At 33.7% G+C, this 24,154-nt stretch overlaps 2 protein-coding genes and 3 long non-coding RNA genes across 9 annotated transcripts; 2 read left to right on the top strand and 3 right to left on the bottom strand.

Annotated features, from left to right (window-relative positions):
• The first annotated feature begins 1,423 nt into the window (after positions 1 to 1,423).
• Positions 1,424 to 3,174, top strand: LOC125591540 (putative F-box/kelch-repeat protein At5g03000). 2 transcript variants are annotated; one of them, XM_048765939.1, is made up of 2 exons: positions 1,424 to 2,795; positions 2,870 to 3,174. In XM_048765939.1, the coding sequence occupies exon 1, from the start codon at positions 1,507 to 1,509 to the stop codon at positions 2,746 to 2,748; it is 1,242 nt and encodes a 413-aa protein (XP_048621896.1). In that variant the 5' UTR covers positions 1,424 to 1,506; the 3' UTR covers positions 2,749 to 2,795; positions 2,870 to 3,174. The 2 variants fall into 2 exon arrangements, with proteins under 2 accessions (XP_048621896.1, XP_048621895.1); XM_048765938.1 differs by having other exon boundaries at positions 2,862 to 3,174.
• On the bottom strand, positions 2,751 to 4,764 carry LOC111210758. Its single transcript, XR_002661994.2, has 2 exons — positions 3,888 to 4,764; positions 2,751 to 3,278 (listed from the first exon to the last, which is right to left on the bottom strand). It is a non-coding gene; the product is annotated as an uncharacterized LOC111210758 (long non-coding RNA).
• Positions 4,765 to 12,537: 7,773 nt separating this feature from the next.
• Positions 12,538 to 14,998, top strand: LOC106438854. The gene is made up of 5 exons (XR_001287465.3): positions 12,538 to 12,898; positions 12,974 to 13,151; positions 13,247 to 13,360; positions 13,461 to 13,727; positions 14,422 to 14,998. It is a non-coding gene; the product is annotated as an uncharacterized LOC106438854 (long non-coding RNA).
• LOC125591544 lies at positions 13,898 to 18,924 on the bottom strand. Of its 2 annotated transcripts, none has more exons than XR_007327602.1 (2): positions 16,524 to 18,924; positions 13,898 to 16,393 (listed from the first exon to the last, which is right to left on the bottom strand). It is a non-coding gene; the product is annotated as an uncharacterized LOC125591544 (long non-coding RNA). The 2 variants fall into 2 exon arrangements; XR_007327603.1 differs by having other exon boundaries at positions 14,330 to 16,134.
• Positions 18,925 to 20,910: 1,986 nt separating this feature from the next.
• On the bottom strand, positions 20,911 to 22,709 carry LOC125591541. Of its 3 annotated transcripts, none has more exons than XM_048765942.1 (6): positions 22,570 to 22,709; positions 22,212 to 22,496; positions 22,019 to 22,124; positions 21,520 to 21,945; positions 21,149 to 21,439; positions 20,911 to 21,075 (listed from the first exon to the last, which is right to left on the bottom strand). In XM_048765942.1, the coding sequence occupies exons 1-5, from the start codon at positions 22,584 to 22,586 to the stop codon at positions 21,155 to 21,157; spliced, it is 1,119 nt and encodes a 372-aa protein (XP_048621899.1). In that variant the 5' UTR covers positions 22,587 to 22,709; the 3' UTR covers positions 20,911 to 21,075; positions 21,149 to 21,154. The 3 variants fall into 3 exon arrangements, with proteins under 3 accessions (XP_048621899.1, XP_048621900.1, XP_048621898.1); XM_048765943.1 differs by having other exon boundaries at positions 20,911 to 21,072; XM_048765941.1 differs by having other exon boundaries at positions 20,911 to 21,439.
• Between the last annotated feature and the right edge of the window lie 1,445 nt (positions 22,710 to 24,154).

The following is a 24,154-nucleotide window of genomic DNA, read 5'->3' as shown; positions in this document are numbered from 1 at the left end:
AAAATATGTATTATTTCGTGGCTCTTAGGCCTTATTTATAGGATTACAAGTTGTAGAAATCCAAAGAAGAATGTGCTAAAAACAAGACATAGAAACTAGAAATGAAGACTTTGACTAAAGACCGAAATTAATGATTTTTGTTGAATTTTTTTTCCCATGCACGACCAAGACTTCCTTGCTGACTCCCTCTTGGTATTCTTGATGAGAATGAGCTTGAAATGTACTGAGGAAATGGCTGGTCGAATTTGGAGAGAAGGCTTGAAATGAACTGAGGAAAGGGCTGGTCGAATTTGGAGAGAAACAATCCCATAATGAACTTTTTATGAACTTTTCTTTGGGCTGAAAAGGCCCGTTTCGCCAAGCAGCTGAACCAACTCCATCTTCAGTGTTACTTAGCTCATTCAGCTCCAAGATAGTGTCACTTAGCTCACTCAGCTCATCCAGCTCTAGAGTAGTGTCACTTAGCTCACTCAGCTCATCTAGCTCGCCCAAGTAAATGTCACTTCGTCCAGCTCGTCCAAAGTGGATTCTAGCTCGACCATATGTCTTAAAATGTGAAGTCAGATGGGAAAGGCAAGCTCCAGTACGGTTAGATCGGTCATCCGGCCATGGTTCCAGCCAAAGCTCCTTTCCGGACGCATGCGGGACGGTACAGTACACTGCACGGTGAGACTGTCCGGTACGGTGAAAAATATGAACCTCGGTTGAAATGTTCAGAACGTCCTGAACTTCATGCCGAGCTGGTTCCATGTACTGATCTGTGGACTGCGGCACATCAGTAACTTTTTGTTAATTCTTGAAATAAAAATTTTGACATGCATTTTAAGTGAGTAACAAATCATTTTCTCTGTAATTGTGTGTATATCATATGAACTTAAAATATGTGTAGTATCAATATAAATATTTTATATAAAATGAGAGATGTAAACTAGAAATATAAGGTTAATTATACATATGTTCGGTTATTTTCAGATATCTATTCGGGTTTGGATATTACCCGTTCGAATTCGGATATCCAATCTCTTCTAATTCAATATCCGTTCGGATATTCTGCTACTTCGATTTTCTGCGTCTCCGACTTTGTTATTTTTGTCTCTGTCACAGAGTATTTTTTTGACGCAGCCATCTGACGGGGCGACTAAGAAACGAACATGATAGTTGTTGTAAAAAGGTAAAGTCTTATAGCTTCTTCGAATTTCTGAACTCTTTTAATGCGGGGAGCACAATGTCGCAAGTGAAAAACTTTATTAGGAAAAAACGAAAAAAAGGAGTACGGTATTAAACAACAAAAACGGATCTGGTGGTCGTAAGTTAGATAAAAGAAAAAGTTAAAAAATCTCAATTATTGATAGGGTAAATCTTATTGAGAAAGAAAAAGGAAACAAACATAAAAAAAAAAAAGTAAATATTATAGTTTTGTTCCTTGTTCGGATAGAATTAGTATTCAGAGTACCCTTTATAAACAAGTTGGAGCAAGTGCTTTTCTCTTGGAAAAAACAAACAAACATGATGTCAGTTTATGGGAAAGCAAAACAAAGCACGATGAAGAGGAATTGTAGGAAGAAACAGAGGAACTACTGTCCGCAGCAGGCATGTAAGTTATCTGTGTTGCCAGATGAAATCGTAATGAATTGCTTGGCCTTTGTCCCAAGATTGGACCACGGATCCTTATATCTGGTCTCCAAGCTGCACCGCTCTCTAATGCTTTCCCCGGAGTTATACCAAGCCCGATCCCTAATGGGTTGCACCGAACACTGCATCTATTTGTGTTTAAGCATCCCTTCAGACCCGTTCGCACGCTGGTTCGGCTTCTACCCAAAAGCCCCCGTAAATCATCCTAGTCGGCTGCTTCAGATCCGGCCACACTTGTATCAGCCTCCTGAAGCATCTTCCGTGGTGGCCCATGGTTGGGGTATCTATGTGATTGGTGGGATGATTGGCAGGAAGCGATCATCCAGGGTCTTTTTCCTGGATTGCCGATCTCATACGTGGACCAATCTCCCCTCCATGGGGTTCGCTCGAGCTTCTGCTGCAGCTGGCGTGGTGGACGGGAAGATATACGTTTTTGGAGGTTGCAAGAAACCAAATTGGGCAGTGGAGGTTTTTGATCCAAAGACGCAGACTTGGGATGCCTTGCCTCCTCCGCCAGATGATCTGAACTCCTCTTCGGCCTTAATGCACGAAATCGCACTGATAGAGGAGGAGAAGACAAAGAAGATTTTCGGTTTGAATGACAAAGGTGATGGACTGCTTTACATTCCGAGTCAAGGCATATGGAAAACAGGGAACTCGGATACCAACGAACTTAGAAAGGGTTGGCATGTGATCGACAATGTCATCTACTCTTGTGTAACCGGTGGGTGGATATTGTGGTGTGAGGCAAGTGATTTGGAGGAGTCCGCGGTTGGGATGAAGTGGAGACAAGTTATGGGCTTGGAGGATCTAAGGGGCACCCTTTGTGCCTCCAAAGTGGTCAATTATGGTTGGGGTTTGCCATCCCTACACCTTGACGGTATATTTCCCGGTCACAAACTGAGCAACTCTGGTCCCAACATGTTACTCTTCTGGGACTCTCCTGCTAATAGGAAATGGGAGATTTGGTGTGCAGAGATCTCTTTACAAAGGCGCAAAGAAACTGGCGAGATTTGGGGAACTGTTGAGTGGTCCGAAGCCGTCACAACGATCGATTATCCTCTACATCGGCCTCGTCACTGTAAAATTTTATATTCTCTATCCTTCAATCTTTGAAATCTCCCTCTCAACTCTACTTTGAAAATTTCCAAGCCAACAACAATGTAAGTGGACTAGATATACATTATACAAAGATATACATTATACAACTCATAGTTTTGTCATACAAGGTGTTTAGTGTTAATACTCCTCCCCCATCAAAGATCGTGCCCTCAAAGTTGATGATCTTGATATCACTTGAGAAGCAACAAGACAAGTCCCCTGAGGTAGAGATATCTGAGTGAAGAGAAGAGAAATAATACCATTTGGTCGCTGTGTTGTGTTTTGTGCAGAAGACAAAGAGAGTCAAAATTTTAGTTAGTACAGAGATGATCTCTGCAACTAAACAAATCAACAAGTATTTTCCATGATAATTTTGTAAAACCTGTATCAAAAAGAAACAATAATGCTAATAAGTGTAAGAAAGAAAAATTATGAAGCTCATTTGGTGGGGTCGCAGCTATTCGTGAGTGCAAGCCAAAACAGTGCAAATGAGTCTTGCTCCAAATATTATGACCAAGTCATGATGGCCTAGCCTGTATATGTATCTGAAAACCAAGGGATTCCAAGTTTCGAAAGTACATTAGTGCTCTTGTTTAGATGTTGAGAAGAACAAAAGGCATATTAAAGATATCATACAGTACTTGTATCGTATTGTCCTCTCTATTCTCGAACTAAAACTGATTATGAACCTCATTATTATAAATCTAGGCATGGTCAACGAAATCAAAAACTCAATTCTAAGATTAGCCAAAAAGTTATGGAGGAAAAAACGGTTACAGCAAAAATAGGAGAAGGTTCATTTGTACTTCAAAAATACAGTATGTTGTCTTCTTACTCTTTGATTATACGATATCTTCTTCTACATGGCTACATGGAGTAGAAGATATCGGTACATACTCGATGTAGCCACGTTGAACACTAAAATAATAGTTCTCAATATAACAAGCTATCAATCAATATAATTTTTTTTTGGGTAAAATGTTTAAGTATTATTACCAATTTTCCATTTGTGACAGAAGATACAGAGGTAAGTTGTAGCAGAAAACAAAAATAAATCTAAACAGCACAAACAAAAGTAAGCAAGCCAAAACAATTGGAGGAAAACATAAGTTAAGTAAGTCCCCAAGAGAATAGTTAGGTGCTCAAGAACTGACCCAAGACGAGCAAAAGCAGACTCGGTATCCAGACAATGCCGAACCCATCAACCAAGACTGATTGACACAGAACCAGGGACCAACTCTTGCCTCATACCGCTCATGTTACAGCCAACACCAATCCGAGATCCACATACGAGAGCAGAGCAGGCCAAGGCATCGCAACTCAGGTTCACAGAGGACAGAGGAGAAGAAGAGATTACATTGAAGTGGAAAGGCACAGCTTCAATGTGGTAGGCGGCGGATGTAAACAAACCGCCACCACCGGACTCGATACTCGCTCCAACGCCAAAATACACTGAAAGCGGACCCGATGACAGCAACGATAACCGGAACAGCAAACACCGGACGAGACCGGAGATCCATCGCCGGCGCTGGGATGTAGGGCCCAGGATGAAAACGATGCTTCCGGAGAACCGGAGAAACCTACCAATCTCCGCCGAAAGTCACACCGACTAAGGAGGAGGACTCCCACTGAGTCAACTTGGAAGAAACGCCGAGATCTGAAAAATCTGAAAATTAATATAAACCGAAAATCTCTATATTTTATAGTCTCAAATCGAATTTTTGATTTAATTAGTATATCTATAAATTAATATCTCTATATATTAATAAAAAAATTTATAGTTTTGCTCTAAACCCAACATTATTAATTTATAGACGTTTCACTGTATATATATTATATATATAGTTTAATGATGTAACATTTTGAATGTCTACAAATATTTTGTTTTTTTTTATTACAAAATGTTTCAAAAACAAAAGCTTCTACAGTGTATAACATAAATAGATTAGATCATAAAATTTCTTAACAATATCCATCCAATTTATCCTAACAAATCCAAGTTCCTAATCCGATAATATATTTAATAGTCAAAATTTTACCACGCAAAATCAAAAAAAATATATAAAACTTGTTACAATATTTGGTACCTAAAAATGAAGAAGTTTAAAAATATTTCAAAATCACTGATTTTAGTTTTATGCTATAATATAAAAAAAACAAGTTTGCTATAACGACAACACGAGAATTTTGGAGAATAAAAAGCTTTTACAATATAATATTGCTTACATTTATATAAAAAAATGAATATTAAATTGTTCTTTATTTGTATTGTTGCGATTCTTTGTATTTTTCTTTATTTGTATTTGAAAACCAAAGTATGGTTTAAAAGAATATCTGTTTAAATTAAGTAATCAGTCAATATTAAGTATGATGTATAAAAAGCGTGTGTATAGTAAATGATAGAATTATGAGAAGTTCCAAAAGTTAAAAGAATTTTTTTTATCAATAGATAAATATAAGAATCGTCTAGACGTTATTTGTGAAGTGATTTCACGCATGTCATCTCCACAATCAATTTCACCACAAAAATGTGACATGAAATAATAAAATTAATGACACGGTTTATGGTTAAAAGTGACATGGACAACAACATTTAGTGTTAATTTCAATTTTTGGTAAGTTTTGATAATATGGTAATAACTCATAAATCATCATTAAAATAAATCTATTCAAATATGTCATTACATAATATGACAATGGAAATATAAAAGATTTTAAAATTTCTAAATAGTATTTAAATATATTTTTATAATCATAAAAATTTTATTATTAAAAAATATTTTCAAAATGTTATACAATCCTTTTTTAAAAATTTAATTTTTAATCGTGATATCATTTGTTTATTTTTGATATCTACAAATTTTAGGAATTATTTTTTATTTATTTTTTAATAATTATAAAAAAAATATTATCTGAACCGGTAGTAATTAGTTCATAGTTTAGTGTTTATTTTTGTAAAAAAAAAGTTATAAAAAAATTTGTATCAATTTTACTGTATACAAGTTAATTTAATTTATCTTAACCAAAATAAATAAATGAATATCTTTGTAAAATATAATTTTAAATATAACTTGAAATTATTTTAAGTAAATCAAAATTTTTTATTTTATTGTAATTCTATGTTTAACTAAATTAGTATTTAGTATTTTTATTAAAATATTAGTTCAAAACAATAAAATATAAAATATTAACAAATTTTTTAAAATATAATGTAAACTTTTATCACTGCACATGGTGCAGAAAAACATCTAGTCTAAATTAACAGTATAGATAATGAGCATGGTCTAAGTTTTTATATGATTTTTTTGCTCAAATTTTTAGAGTATTTAGTGGAAGCGATATAATTGGATGTTGTTGTTTTTCAAGACTTTCGAACAATTTAAGTCTTACCGGATCACTGATTACTAAAAAAGTACCAAATAGATTAGTTTTATTTAAGAAAAACTTTTTCTCTCGTTATAATTTTGAAAAGGTTTTTTAAATATAATTAGATTCTGATCCGCGCTTTAAAAACGCGGAACTGTTTTTTTCAAATAAATTAGTATAGGTTACATATATTTATAAGTTTAATTTCTATAACTATACATTCCGTACCTAAATATAATTATTAAGCATTTGTTATCATAAATACTATTGTATTTTAAAAGTCAGTTTTTTTAGTGACAAATGAAAGACAGTGAGAATAATTGAAGAGTGTAGAGTTGTGTATATTTTAACATTAGATATATTTGCTAAATATTATTCTTTTTACAAACCTATTCTGAAAATATACATATTTTGAAAATATCTCAAAGTTCTGAACGTTATTATTTATTTTGAAATAAAAAATCAAACAAAACTTAAATCACATTGTAAATCCTAAGTTACTTAACAATTCAATATACCTTCTCCTGTAAGTGTCATATCATAATATAAAAAGGCAAATAAAATATAATATAATATAGGTACACAGGGGTTTAGGATTTGCATGGTTAGTATTTATTATTTTCAACCGGAATGTAATATAGGGTCATTGTTTAGTAACTTAGGATAATATCATTGCTATATAAGTATTTATTTATCGGATAGATAGTTATGGAATAATATCTAAAAGGTTAATTTATTTAATAAAATTTATTTAAGGGCTATTTTCCTAAATAATCATTTTTAAGTTTTTGTCTCAAATGTATCCTCTCAAATTGGAAATCAGAATAATAGCCTTCATTAATAGAACTAAAGACTATAATGCCCTTCTTTCAACTGTAATATTGTCTCCACCAAAAAAATATGAAGTAATCTCCGGCGACGAGTCACTTCCGGCGACGAGCTGTTGAAGTCCGGCGAGGAACGAAGCGGTGATTATCCCTCCATGTCGACGAAACGAGCTGTGTATCGGTATGTTTCAATCAATATTGACAATGGTTTACAAAGAAAAATTTCAATCTCAATTCAAAAATTTCGGGTCGAATTGAAATTTGGGGGTTTCAATTTGTAGTTCTTCATATAATAGATTTGAGCTTGTTTGTTGTTCAAATCAAACCGAGAGAACATAGTCAAAATTACAAAGAAAGAATCTCAGGAAGTTTCATTTACAGAACTTGGCTTATGGAAGAAGACGAGTTCGTGACCTTACTTTTTGGTAAGCCATTTTGAATCTTTGATGTTCCTAGTTCTTCTTTGACCAATGCTTTATTTCTCTCAGATTCAAATTTTTGGTCTGATTGTGTCATCCAGGTAGATTGGGTGATATGATATTGTTTCAAACATGTGTGTGTCGATGTTGTAGTTCTCTTGTTCCTCTAAAATTTATAGCTTTTTCTTGTTAGGAACATACATAAAAATAAGTTAGCATTCAGAACATAGTATCTTAAGCTGAGTCGTATAGAGAATTAGTCGATAAGGCTTGAAATTTCATATTTGCACTTCTCTGGTACTATCTGAACATAGAAACAAAAACTCAATACAATTTGTTCAACTCATAACATTGATTTCGTCAGAACAAAACGTTTTGGAAGCATTTATACATTATCATGATAGCCTTCCTGATTTTTTTTTGCAGAATGAGACAGAGCCATCGAATGAAACACTTGCCTTTCCATTGTCTCCACAGACTGGGACTCAAGTTTTTTCTCCTAATATGACACAACACATATATGCTCAAATCTTGTTTTACACTTGGAGTTTCAAGTAGTTTTTAAGCTTTTGTACATAATCATGACAGCCTTCTTGATTTTGTTTTTGTAGAAAGACAGAGTCATCGAATGCGACACTTGGCTCTCCATTGTCTCCACAGACTAGGACTCAAGTTTCTTCCCCCTAATGAGACACAACACGTATAAGCTCAAATCTTATTTTACACTTAGAGTTTTTATGTAGTTCTGGAAGCTTTTGTATATAATCATGATATCCTTTTTGATTTTTCCAGAATGAGACAGAGTCATCGAATGAGGCCCCATCCAATCCAAAACAAGCAGAAAAATAACTTGACAATGAGGTAAGATTTATTCTGAAAAAAACTTTTATAGTTTTCTTTTGCCTTATAGGCTGAAAAATGAATATTTTTCACCTAATGTGCTTATTCTTGTTTTACAATTGGAGTTTTCAAGTAGTTTTGGAAGCTTTTGTACATAATCATGATAGTCTTCCTGATTTTCGCAGACTGACACAGAGCCATCAAAGGAGACGTCATTCAAGCCGAATCAAGCAGAAGTAAAGATTTCAAGGAAGGTTAGAGAAAGTGAACATTTCATACTCATTCCTGACCGCCTCGGAAATAGATACAACTGCTTGGTGATCCTCGGGGGCGGGCATAAGCAGCATTAAATTTCTTGTTTAGCTTAGACTATGTTTTTAAACTTTGTTTACTATTAATGTTGACTTGGGCAAGTACGAAATGTTCCTACGCAGTTTGTAATGAATTATGACGACTTTTGTTTCATTTAGGCTGTTATTGAAGAAAATTCAGGATTTAACACTTTTTTAATAAAATTACTGAAAATGCTTCAAAAAATTCGGAAATTTCTTTAATAACAGCCTAAATGAAACAAAAGTCTTCATAATTCGTTATAACATCGAACTGTGAATCGGTATATTTCAATCATTTTTATCAATGGTGTACAAAGAAAAGCCCAAGTTTACTTAGGGTTTTCAAATTGAGATTTGGGACTTTCGTGTTGTTGTTCTTTGGATGATACATTTAAGCTTGTTTTGTTGTTTGAATTGAACAGAGAGAGCATAATCAGAGTTACAAATAATGAATTTCAGAAAGCTTCATCTACAGACAATTTTGGCTTACATAGGAAGATGAGCTCGTGATTTTGCTTTTATGTAAGAAATTTTGAATTTTTGATATTCATGTTTCTTATATGATCAAGGAATCTAGTGAGAAGAGACCTTTGATTCTTAGAGTTGGTCTTCAGATACTGCAATATGTAATGCTTTTTATTTTTGGAAAGTAAAAAAATGATAACAAGTAAAGGAGAGGACGCATGTTTTAAGTTTACATGAATAAATGGAGTATTATATATCTTAAATACTGGAAGAGACAAGTGTGTCTAGTCTTTTGACAAACCTTGGAATAAATGGAATATTATATATCTTAAATATTGATATTTTTGGTAGGTTCGTGAATTTGCTTATGAAATTGTTAGTCGCTTGCTTGTGCTTGTGAAACTGTGTGGTTTTATTAATTTCAGGAATGATTTGTGTAGTTTCAAGATAGCTTTCCAGAAAATCTGATATTAATAAATTTGAAAAACGTTTTGCTTGGTTACTTGTTTGGCTTACGCATATTGATATCTTTGGTAGGCTCGTGAATTTGCTTATGACATTGTTAATCGCTTGTGGCTTGCTTGTGCTTGTGAAACTGTGTGGTTTTGTTAATTTTAAGAAGTATTTGTTTAGGTCAGGAAAGCTTTCTAGAAAATCCGATATTAACGAATTTGAGAAACTTTTTGCTTGGTTACTTGTTTGGCTTACACATATTAATATCTTTGGTATGCTCGTGAATTTGCTTATGACATTGTTAATCTCTTGCTTGTGGCTGTGAAACTGTGTTGTTTTGTTAATTTTAGGAAGGATTTGTTTAGTTTCAGGAAAGCTTTCCAGAAAATCAGATATTAACAAATTTGAGAAACTTTGTGCTTGATTACTTGTTTGGCTTACGCATATTGATATCTTTTGGTAGGCTCGTGAATTTGCTTATGACATTTCTAGACAATTTCTTGTGCCTGTGATACTATGTCATTTTTTTTTAATTTTCAGCAGGGATTTGTATAGTTTCAGAAAATTTTCTAAAAAATTCGATGTTAACAAATTTGAATTTTTTTTTACTTGTTTACGCAGGATAGTAACACGCTGGGAAATCATTACTTTTCAGAATAACACGGAAAACTTTCTAAAAAATTCGATGTTAACAAATTTGAATTTTTTTTACTTGTTTACGCAGGATAGTAACACGCTGGGAAATCATTATCTCTCAGACTAACACGGCCTGAGCTGAAGTATCAGAAGACCCAAGGCAAAACAGTTGGAGATTTATGTTGCTTATTGATATTTTTTAGATTTCTGAATGTAACAAGAAAGCATTTTACATATTCTGGATGACTTTACAAAACAAAAAAAAATAGAAAAAATGTTATAGATGATTGGAAAGCATTTGGTAATTTTTGGATCTAGCAATGTTTAAACTTAAAAATGAACTTAGATAAAAAAAACTTAGTGACTTTAAGGTTTAGTAAGAATATTGGTTTAGACGCTAGGCTGAGGAGAATCATTTGTTAAGTCAAACACATAAATTTACTTAAACCTAAATTATATACGATAAAATTGGAAAACATGTGATAATTTCTGGATATGCTTCCAGAAATAATAACTTGCATGATTCAAATTGTTTTGGAAGGTTTAGTATATAATTAGGACAACTATCCTTAATAGTACTTAGTTGATATAAAATAACAAACCTTAACACACAACCAACATATTCCATGAAAAGCTCTAATCTTGTCGATGAAACTTTTGAGTTTACGAGTATTTTCTATGGAGATTGGGAGAAAATCTTCAACAATACTTTTTAACTCTAAAAAAATTCCATAGATCAAAGTTATAGCTTCCTCTTGAATACGGAAATCTTCAGAAACCATCTTCAGCAAATCTTCATACTGAAGATCTTCTTCTAAGTGAATAAAGGATGTAGTCATATTCTTATCAACCGAGAACTCCCACTGGAAATATTCCTTTAAACTCCATTCTCCACAAACACAAAAAAAACTTCAACCATATTTCGAAAATCTGTTAAAAATATCAAAACCAAATCTCAAAATGATCAACCACAAAGACATTTAACTAAATATTCCAAAAAAATACTGAAGATCTTCTTCTAAGTGAATAAACGATGCAGTCATATTCTTATCAACATAGAACTCCCACTGAAAAGATTCCTTTGAACTCTATTCCCCACAAACACAAAAAACTTCAACCATATTTCGAAAATCTGTTAAAAATATCAAAACCAAATCTCAAAATAATCAACCACAGAGACATTTAACTAAATATTCCAAAACAACTCAAAAAATTGTGAGTCTAGAAGATGAAGATGACGACAATCCAATTTTAAATTTCAAAACAACTAGAAATCTAATCACAGTAACAAATCATCAAGTTATAATGAACATGAAATGATGATACCTTGATCCGATGCGGAGACACGAAATAATGAGATGTGGAGACGGCGGCAGATCGGAGATGATGAGGAGACGATGAGGGATCGGAGATGACGATGGCGCGATACGGAAACGACGATGGCGCAATTCGGAGACGACGATGCGGAGACGACGATGGCGCGATGCAGAGACGACGATGGCGCGATGCGGAGACTGGAGACGACGACGGAGACACAACGGAGATGACGATGGAGGCGATGCGGAGAAGACGGCACAACTTTGTCTTCGTGGAAATCTTTATCAAGTTTTCAAAATATTTTGATTTTGTTATTATATAATTTAAGTTAAATTAACATTGTTGGTAATATAGTAATTGACCATCATTAAATGAAACATTTCTGTGAATTTTGGGCCTTGGGTCTATATTTGGAAGGAAAACTTGGTTTTGAGCTCTCTAGGGCATTTCTATTTATTTAAGAGAAAATGACTATGATAGCACTAAAATTTTTTTTGTCACAAATATAGCATCTAAGAATAAAAATGACCAAAATAGCACTTAATGTTTTATCAAAAGAGATAAATATACACTTATACCCCAATGGTAAATTAATTTAGACATTAGGATTTAGAGTTAAGAGGTGGGGTTTATGATTTAGGGTTTAAGATTTAGGGTTTAGGGTTTAGAGTTTAGGGTTTAGGGTTTAGAGTTTAGGGGTGGGGTTTAGGGTTTAGGGTTTAGAGTTAAGGGGTGGGGTTTAGGATTTAGGGTTTAGGGTTTAGAATTTAGGATTTAGGGTTTAGAGTTTAGGTTTTAGGGTTTAGTGTTGGGGAGTGGGGTTTTGGGATAAGATTTCAAATTTTGAAAAATAAAAAAAATTAAATTTTTCAAAAGATAAAATGCTATTTTGGTCATTTTAGTTTTTGATGGCTATTTTTGTGACATAAACTTAGAAATGTGCTATTTTGGAGATTTGTCGTTTATTTACTGCTGCAATACGTTAGTTTATTTTTTGGATCAAAATAATTAATATTATCTTATTATACTTAGAGGCTGCCACATCACTAATTGATCTCTTCTAAGCATGACATTTGTCCAGATAAATATATTGCAGCTTATCATTTGTTTATATTTTGGACTTTAACTTTAAAATGGGTTTGAGCCGTTCATTAAGTTGGCTGATGAAAATATTATTCGAGCCCGATAGTAACAGTAGTCGTCTTAAAAAATTGCAAGCTTCTGTTTCTAGGGTTTATGATGTTTTCAACTTCTGATTTCTTAGACCGGCCTTGAATTTTTGGGAAGGTGATAGGAGACAAATATTTACAACTAATTTCTGGCGAATTCCGCCGTTCGTGCCGATTCTGTTGGAGTTCTTCTCACCAACAAAGGGAAACCGAAACCATTACAGGCTGTATTCATCGTCGTCTTTAACGTCCTTCTTTACTCCTTCTCTCCACTCCTTCAACGATCTATCATTAAATGCACCTCTTCTTCTTCCTACCCGTGAATCTGCAGCTATAAATAGGTTAGTCTTGACCCTGTAAACTTCATCATTTCAATCCTCACAATAATAATAATCTTTAAAACTTTCTGTGAGTAGAATAGAATACGCCTCTCTCCTCCTTCAAGACTCCAAAGCCGGTCGCTGTACACGGACGAGGTGTAGCTGCTGAGGTTTTGGGAGACCGATAATGTAAAAGGGGCGGCTAGGTTATGGGTTTTCATGGCGGACAGTTTCAGCTTTCATCATCATCCTCGATTCTTATTAATGGCAATCAGTAAGTGAACTTTTCCTTTTCGTTCTTCCTGTGCACATGGAATTTACATTTGCTCAATCTTTTTTTGGCATCTGTGTTTGACGATTGAAAATCAGAATCCGATTTCAAGTCATAGATCTGAAAATTAATGATGCGCTGGCTATGGAAATTTTGTCTTGATACCAACATAATTTCACAAGTCGAAGGCTTGGTGATGTTTACGACCGCAGGTTAGCGTTTTGCATTTAATCCTTCTAACATTTTATATGTTTCCTCATACGTTTTTTATTCTTCGTTGATTTGGATTGGGTTGGTGATTTACATGTGAAGTTGTGGCTGATGCTGAGAACCAGAAGAAGTGGACTAAGTCTCCTTTTACTGGTTTCGCATAGGGTGTGGCGTGGTGTCTCTGGCTCTTTCAAGGTGATGTTAGATTAATGTCAGTGTTTGGTGGAACTCCATTATGTTATCTATAGAAGATATGATCCCACATTCTTTATGGGCGTGTGTCAAATACACAATTCTTTGTTATAACAATAAGCTGAGGAAGAAGACTTGAGAAGGATCAAAAGAAAATGGTCTATTTAAGAATCAGTGGTATCAGCTTCTAAAACTTTTCTTCTCTTTTATTTTTATAATAATTGGATATAATTTGAACTTTTTATTGACACGCCAAAGTAAAACAAACAGAGTCGATAGGCAGAGGAAAGAAAGAATAACAGAATTAAGGATTTTTCAAAGATCCTCTCATTCTCCTCTCATTCTTCTACATGTTTGTTCACAAATTTTAAATTTATTGTTTTTTTTTAAATGGGGTTGAAGTATATTCACGGCTCTGCTAAGAAATGTTCAGACTTGGTATTATATTGAATATTGTTTTTTACTTTCACGTTTCAAATCTCAAATGATGTACATCTTAAGGGTTTGATGTCATCTGCTAAATACAAATTTAGAACAAAAAAAAAACATTTAAGAATCTATGACCAATTAAGTTTGTCCTCTTCTCTTTTATGAAGGTCTTGAAGATATACATGGATCAACATCCCAGTTATAAATGTTGATGCATTCTCTTATGTATACATAAAGTTCTTACAGATGATTTCTCTTTTTTTTTATAATAAAAGGATAAAAGATTGAATCTTTTTCATTTGATTTCAGACAAGAACATAAATATATATATATATATATATATATATATATATATATCTGGTGTGGTTGTCTTATCATTGTTCTTTCTTTATATCTTGATTTTTGCAACAGATTCCTCTAAAAGCTTTTTGTTTTTTTTCAGCTATTAGCTGGTGTATGTACTAGAAACTCTCCAAAAAAGAAAGACAGAGGTGGTTGCGTTTCTTCACAGATAAAACTCAGCAACAAGATTCATCAGAAGAAGCATAAACATGGTGGTAGACCTGGAAAATGCGGGGCCAAAAACTCAGCTACGATGCCCGATAAATGATTATAATGAAGGAAATCTCGGTTCCGGATCAGTGTCTTCTGTGAGCACTTCTGTGTGCTCAGGCCGAGACAACACAACATTTGTTCTTCAATTGCACTTACAGTACTCAGCATTCCAAGCTGAAATATATTTTATTTGGAAAGAGAGGAATGCTATACTTCATAACAATACTTCTCGACGGCCAGTGCTCTAACTGAAGACATCTCTCGACAGCTTAGAGCAAAACTTGACATTCTCTCTCCACGGCAACTGGCGCGTTTTGCTCCTGTTTCCTTTCTTGCCACTTGGATTTCTTTATTCTAGAGCTTCGGTTTATTCATGATTGAAGCTAGGAAACTATTTTTGTATGCAGATCCTTAGGGACTGAGAATTTGTGATGTAATCATGTATGGATGTTGGTTGAAATGAATGAAGTACTTCAAAAAAAAAACAAAAAAAAAAAACAAAAAACAAGGACACTACTTTGCTTTGGACATTGCTTTCACATGAAGCATAAAGGGAAGCCGAGACAGAAATCATTCTTCCAACGCCACCGGAGACATCTCAGTGACGACTCGAAGCGAGGAAAGAAAACGATGCAGCTTCAACGCTTACTTATATAATCAGCCTACTGGATCTGCGACCTATGTTAGACAAACTGAGTTTTCTCTGATCGCAGGATTATTTAGACTTTTCTGATGTGTCACTGTTCTCTGGCGTTCATCACAAGAAATCAGAAGAAGCTATGGTGAGTCCATTAGGCTTTAACGAAGGCTGAGACGAAGCCAAAGATTTTTCACACAAATGGGATGAATGAGGTATTACAGAGGACTGAGAGTGATACCAGAGTCGGTGTTCGAAGACTATCAAGAACAGAAAGAGTTAAAAATGAGAGAAAAAGAACTAACATTAGTTTTAGCCAGTCATACACTTCTTACCATATCTAAATTACAAATTTGTCTCAGTTGTGTGTTATGTTCTAATGTGAAGTTTAATTTGTGATATTATTCCTGCTAGAAATAAAAAAAATTGTGCACAAGTTAAAGAAAAGTTTTGAAAACAAAGAGGAAAAGGAACAACTACAACTTACAAAGAAACAAACAAAGTTTGAACATAGTCGGAAATACGGAAACTCCAAATTAGAACAAAAACACAAAATTTATAACAAGAGAAATGTTCACCATTATCGAATTATACTGTAGAGAAGATAATCTTTCTCCTTCTTAACCGAATTTTTTTTTTTTTCAATTTATTCCTTCACTCTTACATTTTATATTATTCTTTTGAATTCGTAACATAAAGTAACAAAATGTAGTCGGCCAGAAGGAATGAATAAAATGTAGTTACGAGATTAGATGGTCTTTGATTAGATTTTATTTTTAACATTGGTTTTACTAAGGTAGAATAGGACTACAACTCCAAACTCAGAAGAGCACATATGAGTTCAATACTAAAGATTTAGAGAAAAGGCCTTTACCATAGGCAAACCAGAAATCTAAATGAAAACACCAGTAGGTGCTGTTGATATAGCCATCCTCAACAAAGGGTAGAGGAGATCTGCATAGACTGACAAACCAAGGAGTTGAAACAGCCGAACAATCAACTAAGATTCATGTAAATATTCGATGGAGATAAATCTTGATGAATGAGAGCACGAAGCCGCTGCTTTTGTTAGATTGTTGATTCACTTTTTCATTTTTAAGTATTGCAAAATAAATATTTCTTCAATTGAGGAGAAGATTCAGAAGCATCATATGAAATGGCTTTAAAGAAAGATAGAGCAGCCTTGCAATGCTTTTTTCCGACATAAGCACAAGCCTCATATCTAAGACAATTTGAATACATATATGTAGTTTTCGTACTCATTAGTCTTTAAATAGATGAATAAATTATGAATATGTGAATAAACAACAATGATTTATGTAACTACTATGTAAGTGAAACACAATGAGTACCTTAAGAACTAGAAACATTAGATGACGTCTTCTTGGCTACGATGAGGAACCTCTCCAGATAACTTATGCTACAAGAACAAATAAATTTAGAACTTTGAGAGACTGGGGAGAAACTTGAGACAACTCCACCAATTTTAACATAAAAGGCCGTAGAATATAAAGGTGAAAAAAGTGTAAGAACTTTTCCAAAACCCACCGAGCAGAAGACCTAATCCATAAAATCTAATAAGACTGTCAAGACAGACCAGCCTCCATCAATTGTCAAGGAATTTGTATCTGAAAAAGAGGAGTAGAGAAGCCAAAGGAAGAAGATCCAAAAAGAAGAAGAACCAACAAAATTAACAAAAAGGAAGAGGAGTTGATTAAGAAAAAAGAGGAGAAAAGAAAACAAAAGGAAGTGGCAGAGATGAAGGAGTAACATCGGTTGCAAGAAATATCAAAAGCTACAAAAGCAAGGGAGAGAGAAGGAATAATAGAGAAGAAAAGACAAAAACAAGGTCACTGAAGGGAAGCTAAAAGGCATGTACAAGAAACATAAATTACTAACTTCCGTAACACTTCTACAAAAATATATGAAATATGAAACAAGCAGAGGCTTGCAGTAGACTTAACAACATTTTCAAAATTTGACAGAATATTGCTTAGCAAATGGAATTTGAAGGCCTTCCATATTATCTTCGTTCAAACATATGTTTATTCTAAATAAAAAAAATTATGTTAGAACCAAGAAAGAAATAACTCAGGTATCTTTTAATTAACAACAAACGAATGAATTAATCTTTCTAAATTAAAATGAAGATCTATTATGTGTTTAAATTTGGATAAATGTTACGCTCAGTTTGTCTATTTAAAGTAATACATTTGTTACTTTTTTGCCATTTCTTTTTATTTTCTTTTTATTTTTTCCCTTTTCTGCCTTACTAATAACTTGTTAGTACGATTAATTACATACTCTCTCCGTTTCAAAATGATGCATATTATAGAGAAAAAATTTGTTTCTAAAAGATACATTTTTATATTTCCAATGCAATTTTTGCAACTTATAATGAAAAATTGTGAATTTCAAAAACATTAAATGCATTTTAAAAATCTTATTTTTTTTTAAATATAGGAAATATAAAATTACAAAAAAAAACTATGCATTTATGACTACATTTCAATATGTTTTATTAAAAAAATGTGAAAATTCTAAAATATGTATAATTTTGAAACGAAAGGGTAATTCATAAGCAAATTTAAGCAAAAATATCAAACAAAAGAAACAAAGAAAGACTAAGAAATTTATTTTGTAAGTCAAATATTCAACGTAATTAATCATATATAACAATACATTCAGAAACCACAATAACCCATTATAACATAGATACCAAAAAACCAACAACAATTGTTAATAATAGCAATTATTAATATTGTCCAAAACAACTATAATCGATAGGACAAAAAAAACTATAATCGACAGAGAGTTCATGTAAATTAAAACCTATTTTTTCACTTTTTTATAAACCCTCACAAAAAAAGATACAATGGTATTTGAAAACTCAATATCATTCTTTATTGATCGATTTCGGTTGATTTATGTATTTTATAGTGTTATAATACTTAAAACACTATAAAATCTTATAACTCTTAATTAAATCAGCAACAATACTAAGTATCCGGTTATCTTTAGTTATATTAAATTGGAATTCAGTGTAGACAACATATTTATACTCGTACCAAACTTAAACGGAAAATAAAATATACACAAAATTATATATTTTATAAAAATCGATATCAACTCCCACACGTAGCGTGGACCTGCCCTAGTTAGGTATAAATAAGGAAATTTTACTATAAAATTTTTATTTAATGAAATTTTTACATATTCCAGTTCCTCCGATATGTTATTGTAAATCTTTTGGTTGTGACTTCATTTAACAGATGTTATTTTGGTTATAGAACCCGTAGATTTGGTGAAACACGTTTTTAGCCATCTGGTTAATTATGCTATTTTAAATAATGTAAAATATTTCATAGCCGATTTTACCGCCGACAACGATAATTCTAATGAGAATTATAATATTTTTTTGGTGAAACACGTTAAGATATATTTTTTGCGATGATATATCGTAATGGTATAGTTTGAATTTATAATTGGTGTGGGTGTGACAAATTGTAAAGTTAACTAGAGTTTATCCCGCACATAGTGCGGGTATATTTTCATTTTATAAATATTTAATTTTAATATTATTATATAAATTTAAATATACAATTTATATTTTAGTGTTTAGTATTTTATAACTTTTTAATTTTATTGTTTAAGTTTCTTATTACTTTATTAATATAGGGGTTTGTTTTATACATTTTACCTTTTTTATTACGTTTTCGAGTTTTCATAATTTGAAATCATCAAATAAAAAATATTCTTCAACATATGATTTTTGAAAATATATAGCTGTAGAAATAAAATTTTAACATATGTTAATAACTTCATTTGTATAAAACAAATCTGACATGATTAACAAATTTGAACCCGTTTTAGTGGTAGATGATAATTTATTTAAATGAAAGCATTATATTATTTAATTACGAAATTAATTAAACAAATATTAATAAATTAAAAATTATTAATCTATATATAAATTAAAATCTATAGTTTAATTTATTAATATTCCTATTAATTATTATATCATATTATGTGATTAATGAAATGGTCCTAGTAGACTTCTAAATAGTAGATAAAAATGATACTTCTCTTTTAATAGAGAAGATATATTCAGAATATACTGAGGTATATAATATATTGATAAATGTGTCGTTTGTTGTAACAATTCAAATCTTCTTAAAATAGGACCATATGATATTGGTAAAGAATTTTTTCACACTTAACAATATGGAAAGTTTTTATTGTTGGCCAAGTCCTAATCTTTTCAAAAATGCAAAAATGCAGTGCGATTTGTAATTCATTATGTTTTTTTTTTTGAAAAAAATTGTAATTTATAATTTAATAATTTGTAATTTATTATGTTGGTCGCATAAATAAACCAATAAGAGTTTTTTTATTTCCTTTTAAAACAAAAACAAAAATATTTTTTTGTTAAAAAAAACTCTAGCTTACATTGCATATCAAATATATACACATTTCAGGCTTGGTTTAGCTTGTTGGTTATGTTTAAAGTACTTGGAGTAACAGAATCCTCATCGGAGAATCCAGAAGGTATTCCATGACGGCGAGTGTAGCTACGAAAAAGCAGCAGAATCTCTAAACAGACTGAGCTATTTCTTCCTCTGTTACTTTTTTATCTCCTGCTTCTTCTTCGTAAAATCTTATGAAGTTTTGTCCTAGAGAGCAAGCTTTTTTTTTTCCTTTTTTATTAAACTGTAAATATCATAAATGAAAAGAAGATTTTACAAAGTAATATCTTAAGTTTTGAGCCATCTTGGCAAAAAGAAATAAAAAACAAGATGGATCATTAATTTAAACTTACAAGAAACCAATTATCTCAGCCACAAGGCCATGAGGGAACAAACTTCTTTCTTTGTCTTCTTCCTGAGATAATGTTCCTTATCTCTTTATCAATGCCTCGGAAACAGCAGCAGCCGGGATTGATGTCTGGTTGTGAATGAGATTGTTCCTCTGCTTCTAGAGGTGGTAGACCACAGTTTGGGTCGCTAGTTTCCTTAATAGAACGATCTTGCTCGACGGTGCTCCTCTGATCCAAGACAATAGCTCCGCCCAGTTTGTGAGCATACTTGGTGGTGGCTGACATCGAAAAGAACCTCCCTCTTGACTGTAATCACAGGACAGAAGGAGATGGTCCATGGTTTCGTCAGAGCGAGAGCAGAGAGGACAGGTAGGTGAGATATGCAAGCCCCACGCCGCAAGCCTTGACCTTGTTGGCAGGCGATCGTAATTTGCGATCCACATTGCACTACAAGAAAAATGTTCATTGTTAGCGCCGGTTATATGAAATGTTAGAGTTTTGATAGCGAATTCACAACTGCTGTGTATACGGCAGCCATCATATGTAGCCCCCTTATAATAGCGTTTTTCTTTGATGCTATGAAATGTTCGTTTACGATAGAATTAATTAGCTGATGTTATTAATGAATCTACGGCACAATTATTTTTTGTTACAAATTGATTATGATACATATTGCGTGCCATGGTAGCGACGTCTACAATAGCAATAGCTTATTTTGGTAATTGCTGTGGATAAGTGCTTTACTAAAGTTTTTAATAGCTTAGAAATATATTATGATAGTTTACATTATATGAAATATTTAATGCTATGCTTTACAAGCATAACTGTTTTTTTTTAGCTATTGTTATTTGTCCACGAGCTATGAATTTGCATTTTCGAAAATTTGTAATAAAAAAAGCAGAAACTTCATAACAAACTAACCCTTTCATAAAATAAGTTTGACATACATAAGTCATTACACATAAGTGTTACTGATGCAGTTCTAAAACACAAACCAAAGTCATAAGCAATAATATCATACATCAAGTTCATTAGCCTAGCTTAAACACTAGCTAAATCTGGACCTAAGTTCTTCATTCCCTCAGCTGCTGCAACAATGAAAACTCTGATCAGTTATGCAATTACATATGCAGGTTTAAACACACAAAACAGAATACTTACAGCAGCTTAAAATATGACCAATTTATCAATTGGCCATGCAATTGATGAACCGTGTGCATCTTTCAAACTCTCTATTTCATCTGATTTCCTCCAAACTTCTGCATCATCTACGAGCACTGCATCTACCCACACTCTAGCTGCTTTCGGACCCAAGCGCACAAAGTGGACCAGTTGAGTTGGGTCTGTTGAATGGATACGACCTTCAGCAACAACTTGTTTCCTCTCACCAATGTCCATCAATTTGCACTTCTGATTCTGTTTCATTGTCTGAGATCCATGCTTAAGCTGACACTTTACAATAGACATGCACACAATTCAAAACACAGATATTAATCTGAGCAGATGATTGAACATATAAGTTAAAAATTTACCTGATCAATTGCAGGAGACTCCTCAGTATGAATTGATGTTGTTGCTCCTGATTTTGCACCTTTTCTACCACTTGTATCAGTAGGCGACTTATAACCAACCGATGTAACTTTCATACCCGTAGGAGATTGTTCTCTTGTTGCTTCTGGTGGATTGTCAAAGACAACTTTGCTAGCAGGCCATGACATAAAAGAATGTAAGCAGTCCTCCAGGTAGGAATCTACCACCTGTGATGTATCTTTTGCACTAGCTCTACACACTGCTGTAGCCTCATAATAGACCCCACTATTCTGACTTTTCCTATCAACTGAAACTGTGTGAAACCTCTGCCCATTAACAATGAATCCTGTATATGATCTCGCAGAACAACGTGGACCATAAGCTATCCACTTAAGTGTGTCGTCATGTTCTGCAGAATCAAGAGGCACCTGATAAAGAAATAACAAGTCAATAACAAGTAGGCAGTCTATAAGAGGAGAATTGTATAATGTAATTCAGTACCTTCTCTTTTAGCCAGGAAGCAAAATTCTTAGTATGCATACTCCATAACGTTGATGCATCTCGCCGACACCTTCCATCTGTGTCTTGTAAATATTGTAGATGCTCACTAGTAGCAGATCAAAATAGAAATAAATTAGAAAAAGTTGTTGATTGTAAATAAAAACTATGTAATGAAAGATAAATTTATACTTACTCTACATAAGGTTCAACCAGAGCCATGTTTTGGATGATAGCAAGATGAGCAATCCTCTTTTCCGTTTCAGTGAGAGTTACTGAAGTAGCAGTGGTTATTGGACGACCCTCTAAGAAAGAATTGTTCTCATACTCTGTGTTTCTATCCTGTTTCTCTTGAACATTTGTTGTTTTCTTCAGGAACTCACTGCAAAACCGGATACATTCCTCAGCAAGGTAGCACTCAGCTATGCAGCCCTCTGGTCTTGCAGGATTTCTAACAAAGTCTTTGAGGACTTTCATGTACCTGAATCAAATCAATAAATGTCAGTTTTGGATATGTTTGTAACAGAATGAAAAAAAAAATCATATCTATATACCTTTCAAACGGGTACATCCATCTAAAGTGGACTGGTCCACCAAGCCGAGCTTATCTTCCTAGATGGACAGTCAAATGAAGCATGATATCAAACAAACTTGGAGGAAAGTATCTTTCAAACAAGCAAAGAGTCTCAACAATCTCAGCTTCCATAACCAGAAGCTTCTCCATGTCAATCACTCTCTGACACAACAGATTGAAGAAAGAGCATAATCTAAAAATTGCAAGCCTCGGTCCTTTTGGCAGCAACCCTTTAAGTGCAATCGGCAGAAGTTGTTGCATCAAAACATGGTAGTCATGTGATTTCAGACCAGAGACTTTACAGTCATCCAACGAGACACCTCTTGATATGTTAGAACAATATCCATCTGGCCCTTTGAAGTCAAATAGACGCCTGCAAAATATCTTCTTTTCTTGCTTGGACAGAGACCACGGTGCTGGAGGGAGATAGGTTCTTTTTTCTTGCACTCTAGGGTGCAAATCCGGCCTAATACCAAGCTCCTCCAGATCCTTACGAGCGGCAAGACCATCCTTAGATTTCCCACAGTGCAACAACGTTGAAACTAAGCTTGCAGCAACATTTCTCTCCACATGCATTACATCTAAGTTGTGCCTCACCGGGAGTTCCTACACATGAGAAATAAAACATCATATTTAAGTTAAGAAAATAACAGTGATGAGGAAAAAAAAATTAAGCAAATGAAATAATAATCTACCTCCCAATAAGGTAGCTTGAAGAATATTGACCTCTTCTTCCATCTAGATAACTCATCCTCATCTACTAGTACTTCTTCCTCTTCATCTGATTCACTCGACATACCCTCAATATCAGACCCTAAATCAGTTGAACCCTGCATCATTTTTCTCTTACTGGCAGACCGTTTAAAATTTCCAAAATCATTGTGAAAATTTCTCAGATTTTGAGAAATATCACGCCCAGTAAGTATTCTTCCCCTTCTCCCTTGTTCTACTTTTCCATCAACCATTTCTTCTTTCCTCTAAAACTGTGAGTTGGTGGCAGACCCTTTCTATGACCCATATACACATGCTTTCTGCTGAACTTCAACCACATGCTCTCTGTATTTTTTCCACATAACGGACATCCCATTTTTCCCTTTACTTTGCAGCCTGCTAGATTCCCAAAAGCTGGTAAATCGCTGATTGTCCAAAGCAGCATCGCCTTTAGTGTAAAAGCTGATCGAGTAAGAGCGTCGTATGTTACCTCTCCAATGCTCCACAGAGTGTTAAGATCGTCGATTAGGGGTTCTAAATACACGTCTATGCTATTACCAGGCTGATGTGGACCAGGAATCAGCAAAGAAAGCATGATGTTCTCCTTCTTCATGCACATGTCTGGAGGTAAGTTGTAGTTAACTAGCAGGACAGGCCAGCAACTGTACATCGAGTTCTTCATGTTGAATGGATTGAATCCATCTGTTGAAAGTCCCAGCCTCAGGTCCTTGCTTCATCTGCAAACGTAGGGTATTTGGCATTCATATGATCCCATGTCACAGAATCAACAGGATGACGCAGCTTTCCATCACTGTTGTTGGTAAAGTGCCACCTCAAAATCTTGGCCATTCTTC

This window comes from Brassica napus, chromosome C8, assembly GCF_020379485.1.
Source record: "Brassica napus cultivar Da-Ae chromosome C8, Da-Ae, whole genome shotgun sequence".
Lineage (NCBI taxonomy): Eukaryota > Viridiplantae > Streptophyta > Magnoliopsida > Brassicales > Brassicaceae > Brassica > Brassica napus.
Note: the sequence above shows the minus strand (reverse complement) of the source record. Positions and strands in the feature narration are given on the sequence as shown.

Excerpts from the sequence above, each read along its gene's own strand:
- LOC125591540 (XM_048765939.1), top strand. The coding sequence starts at position 1,507 with ATGATGTCAGTTTATGGGAAAGCAAAACAAAGCACGATGAAGAGGAAT.
- LOC125591541 (XM_048765941.1), bottom strand. Across the intron at positions 22,125-22,211 it reads CTGGTTGAACCTTATGTAGA|TGAGCATCTACAATATTTAC; the intron begins GTAAGTATAAAT and ends ATCTGCTACTAG. Across the intron at positions 21,946-22,018 it reads CTTCCTGGCTAAAAGAGAAG|GTGCCTCTTGATTCTGCAGA; the intron begins GTACTGAATTAC and ends TTTCTTTATCAG.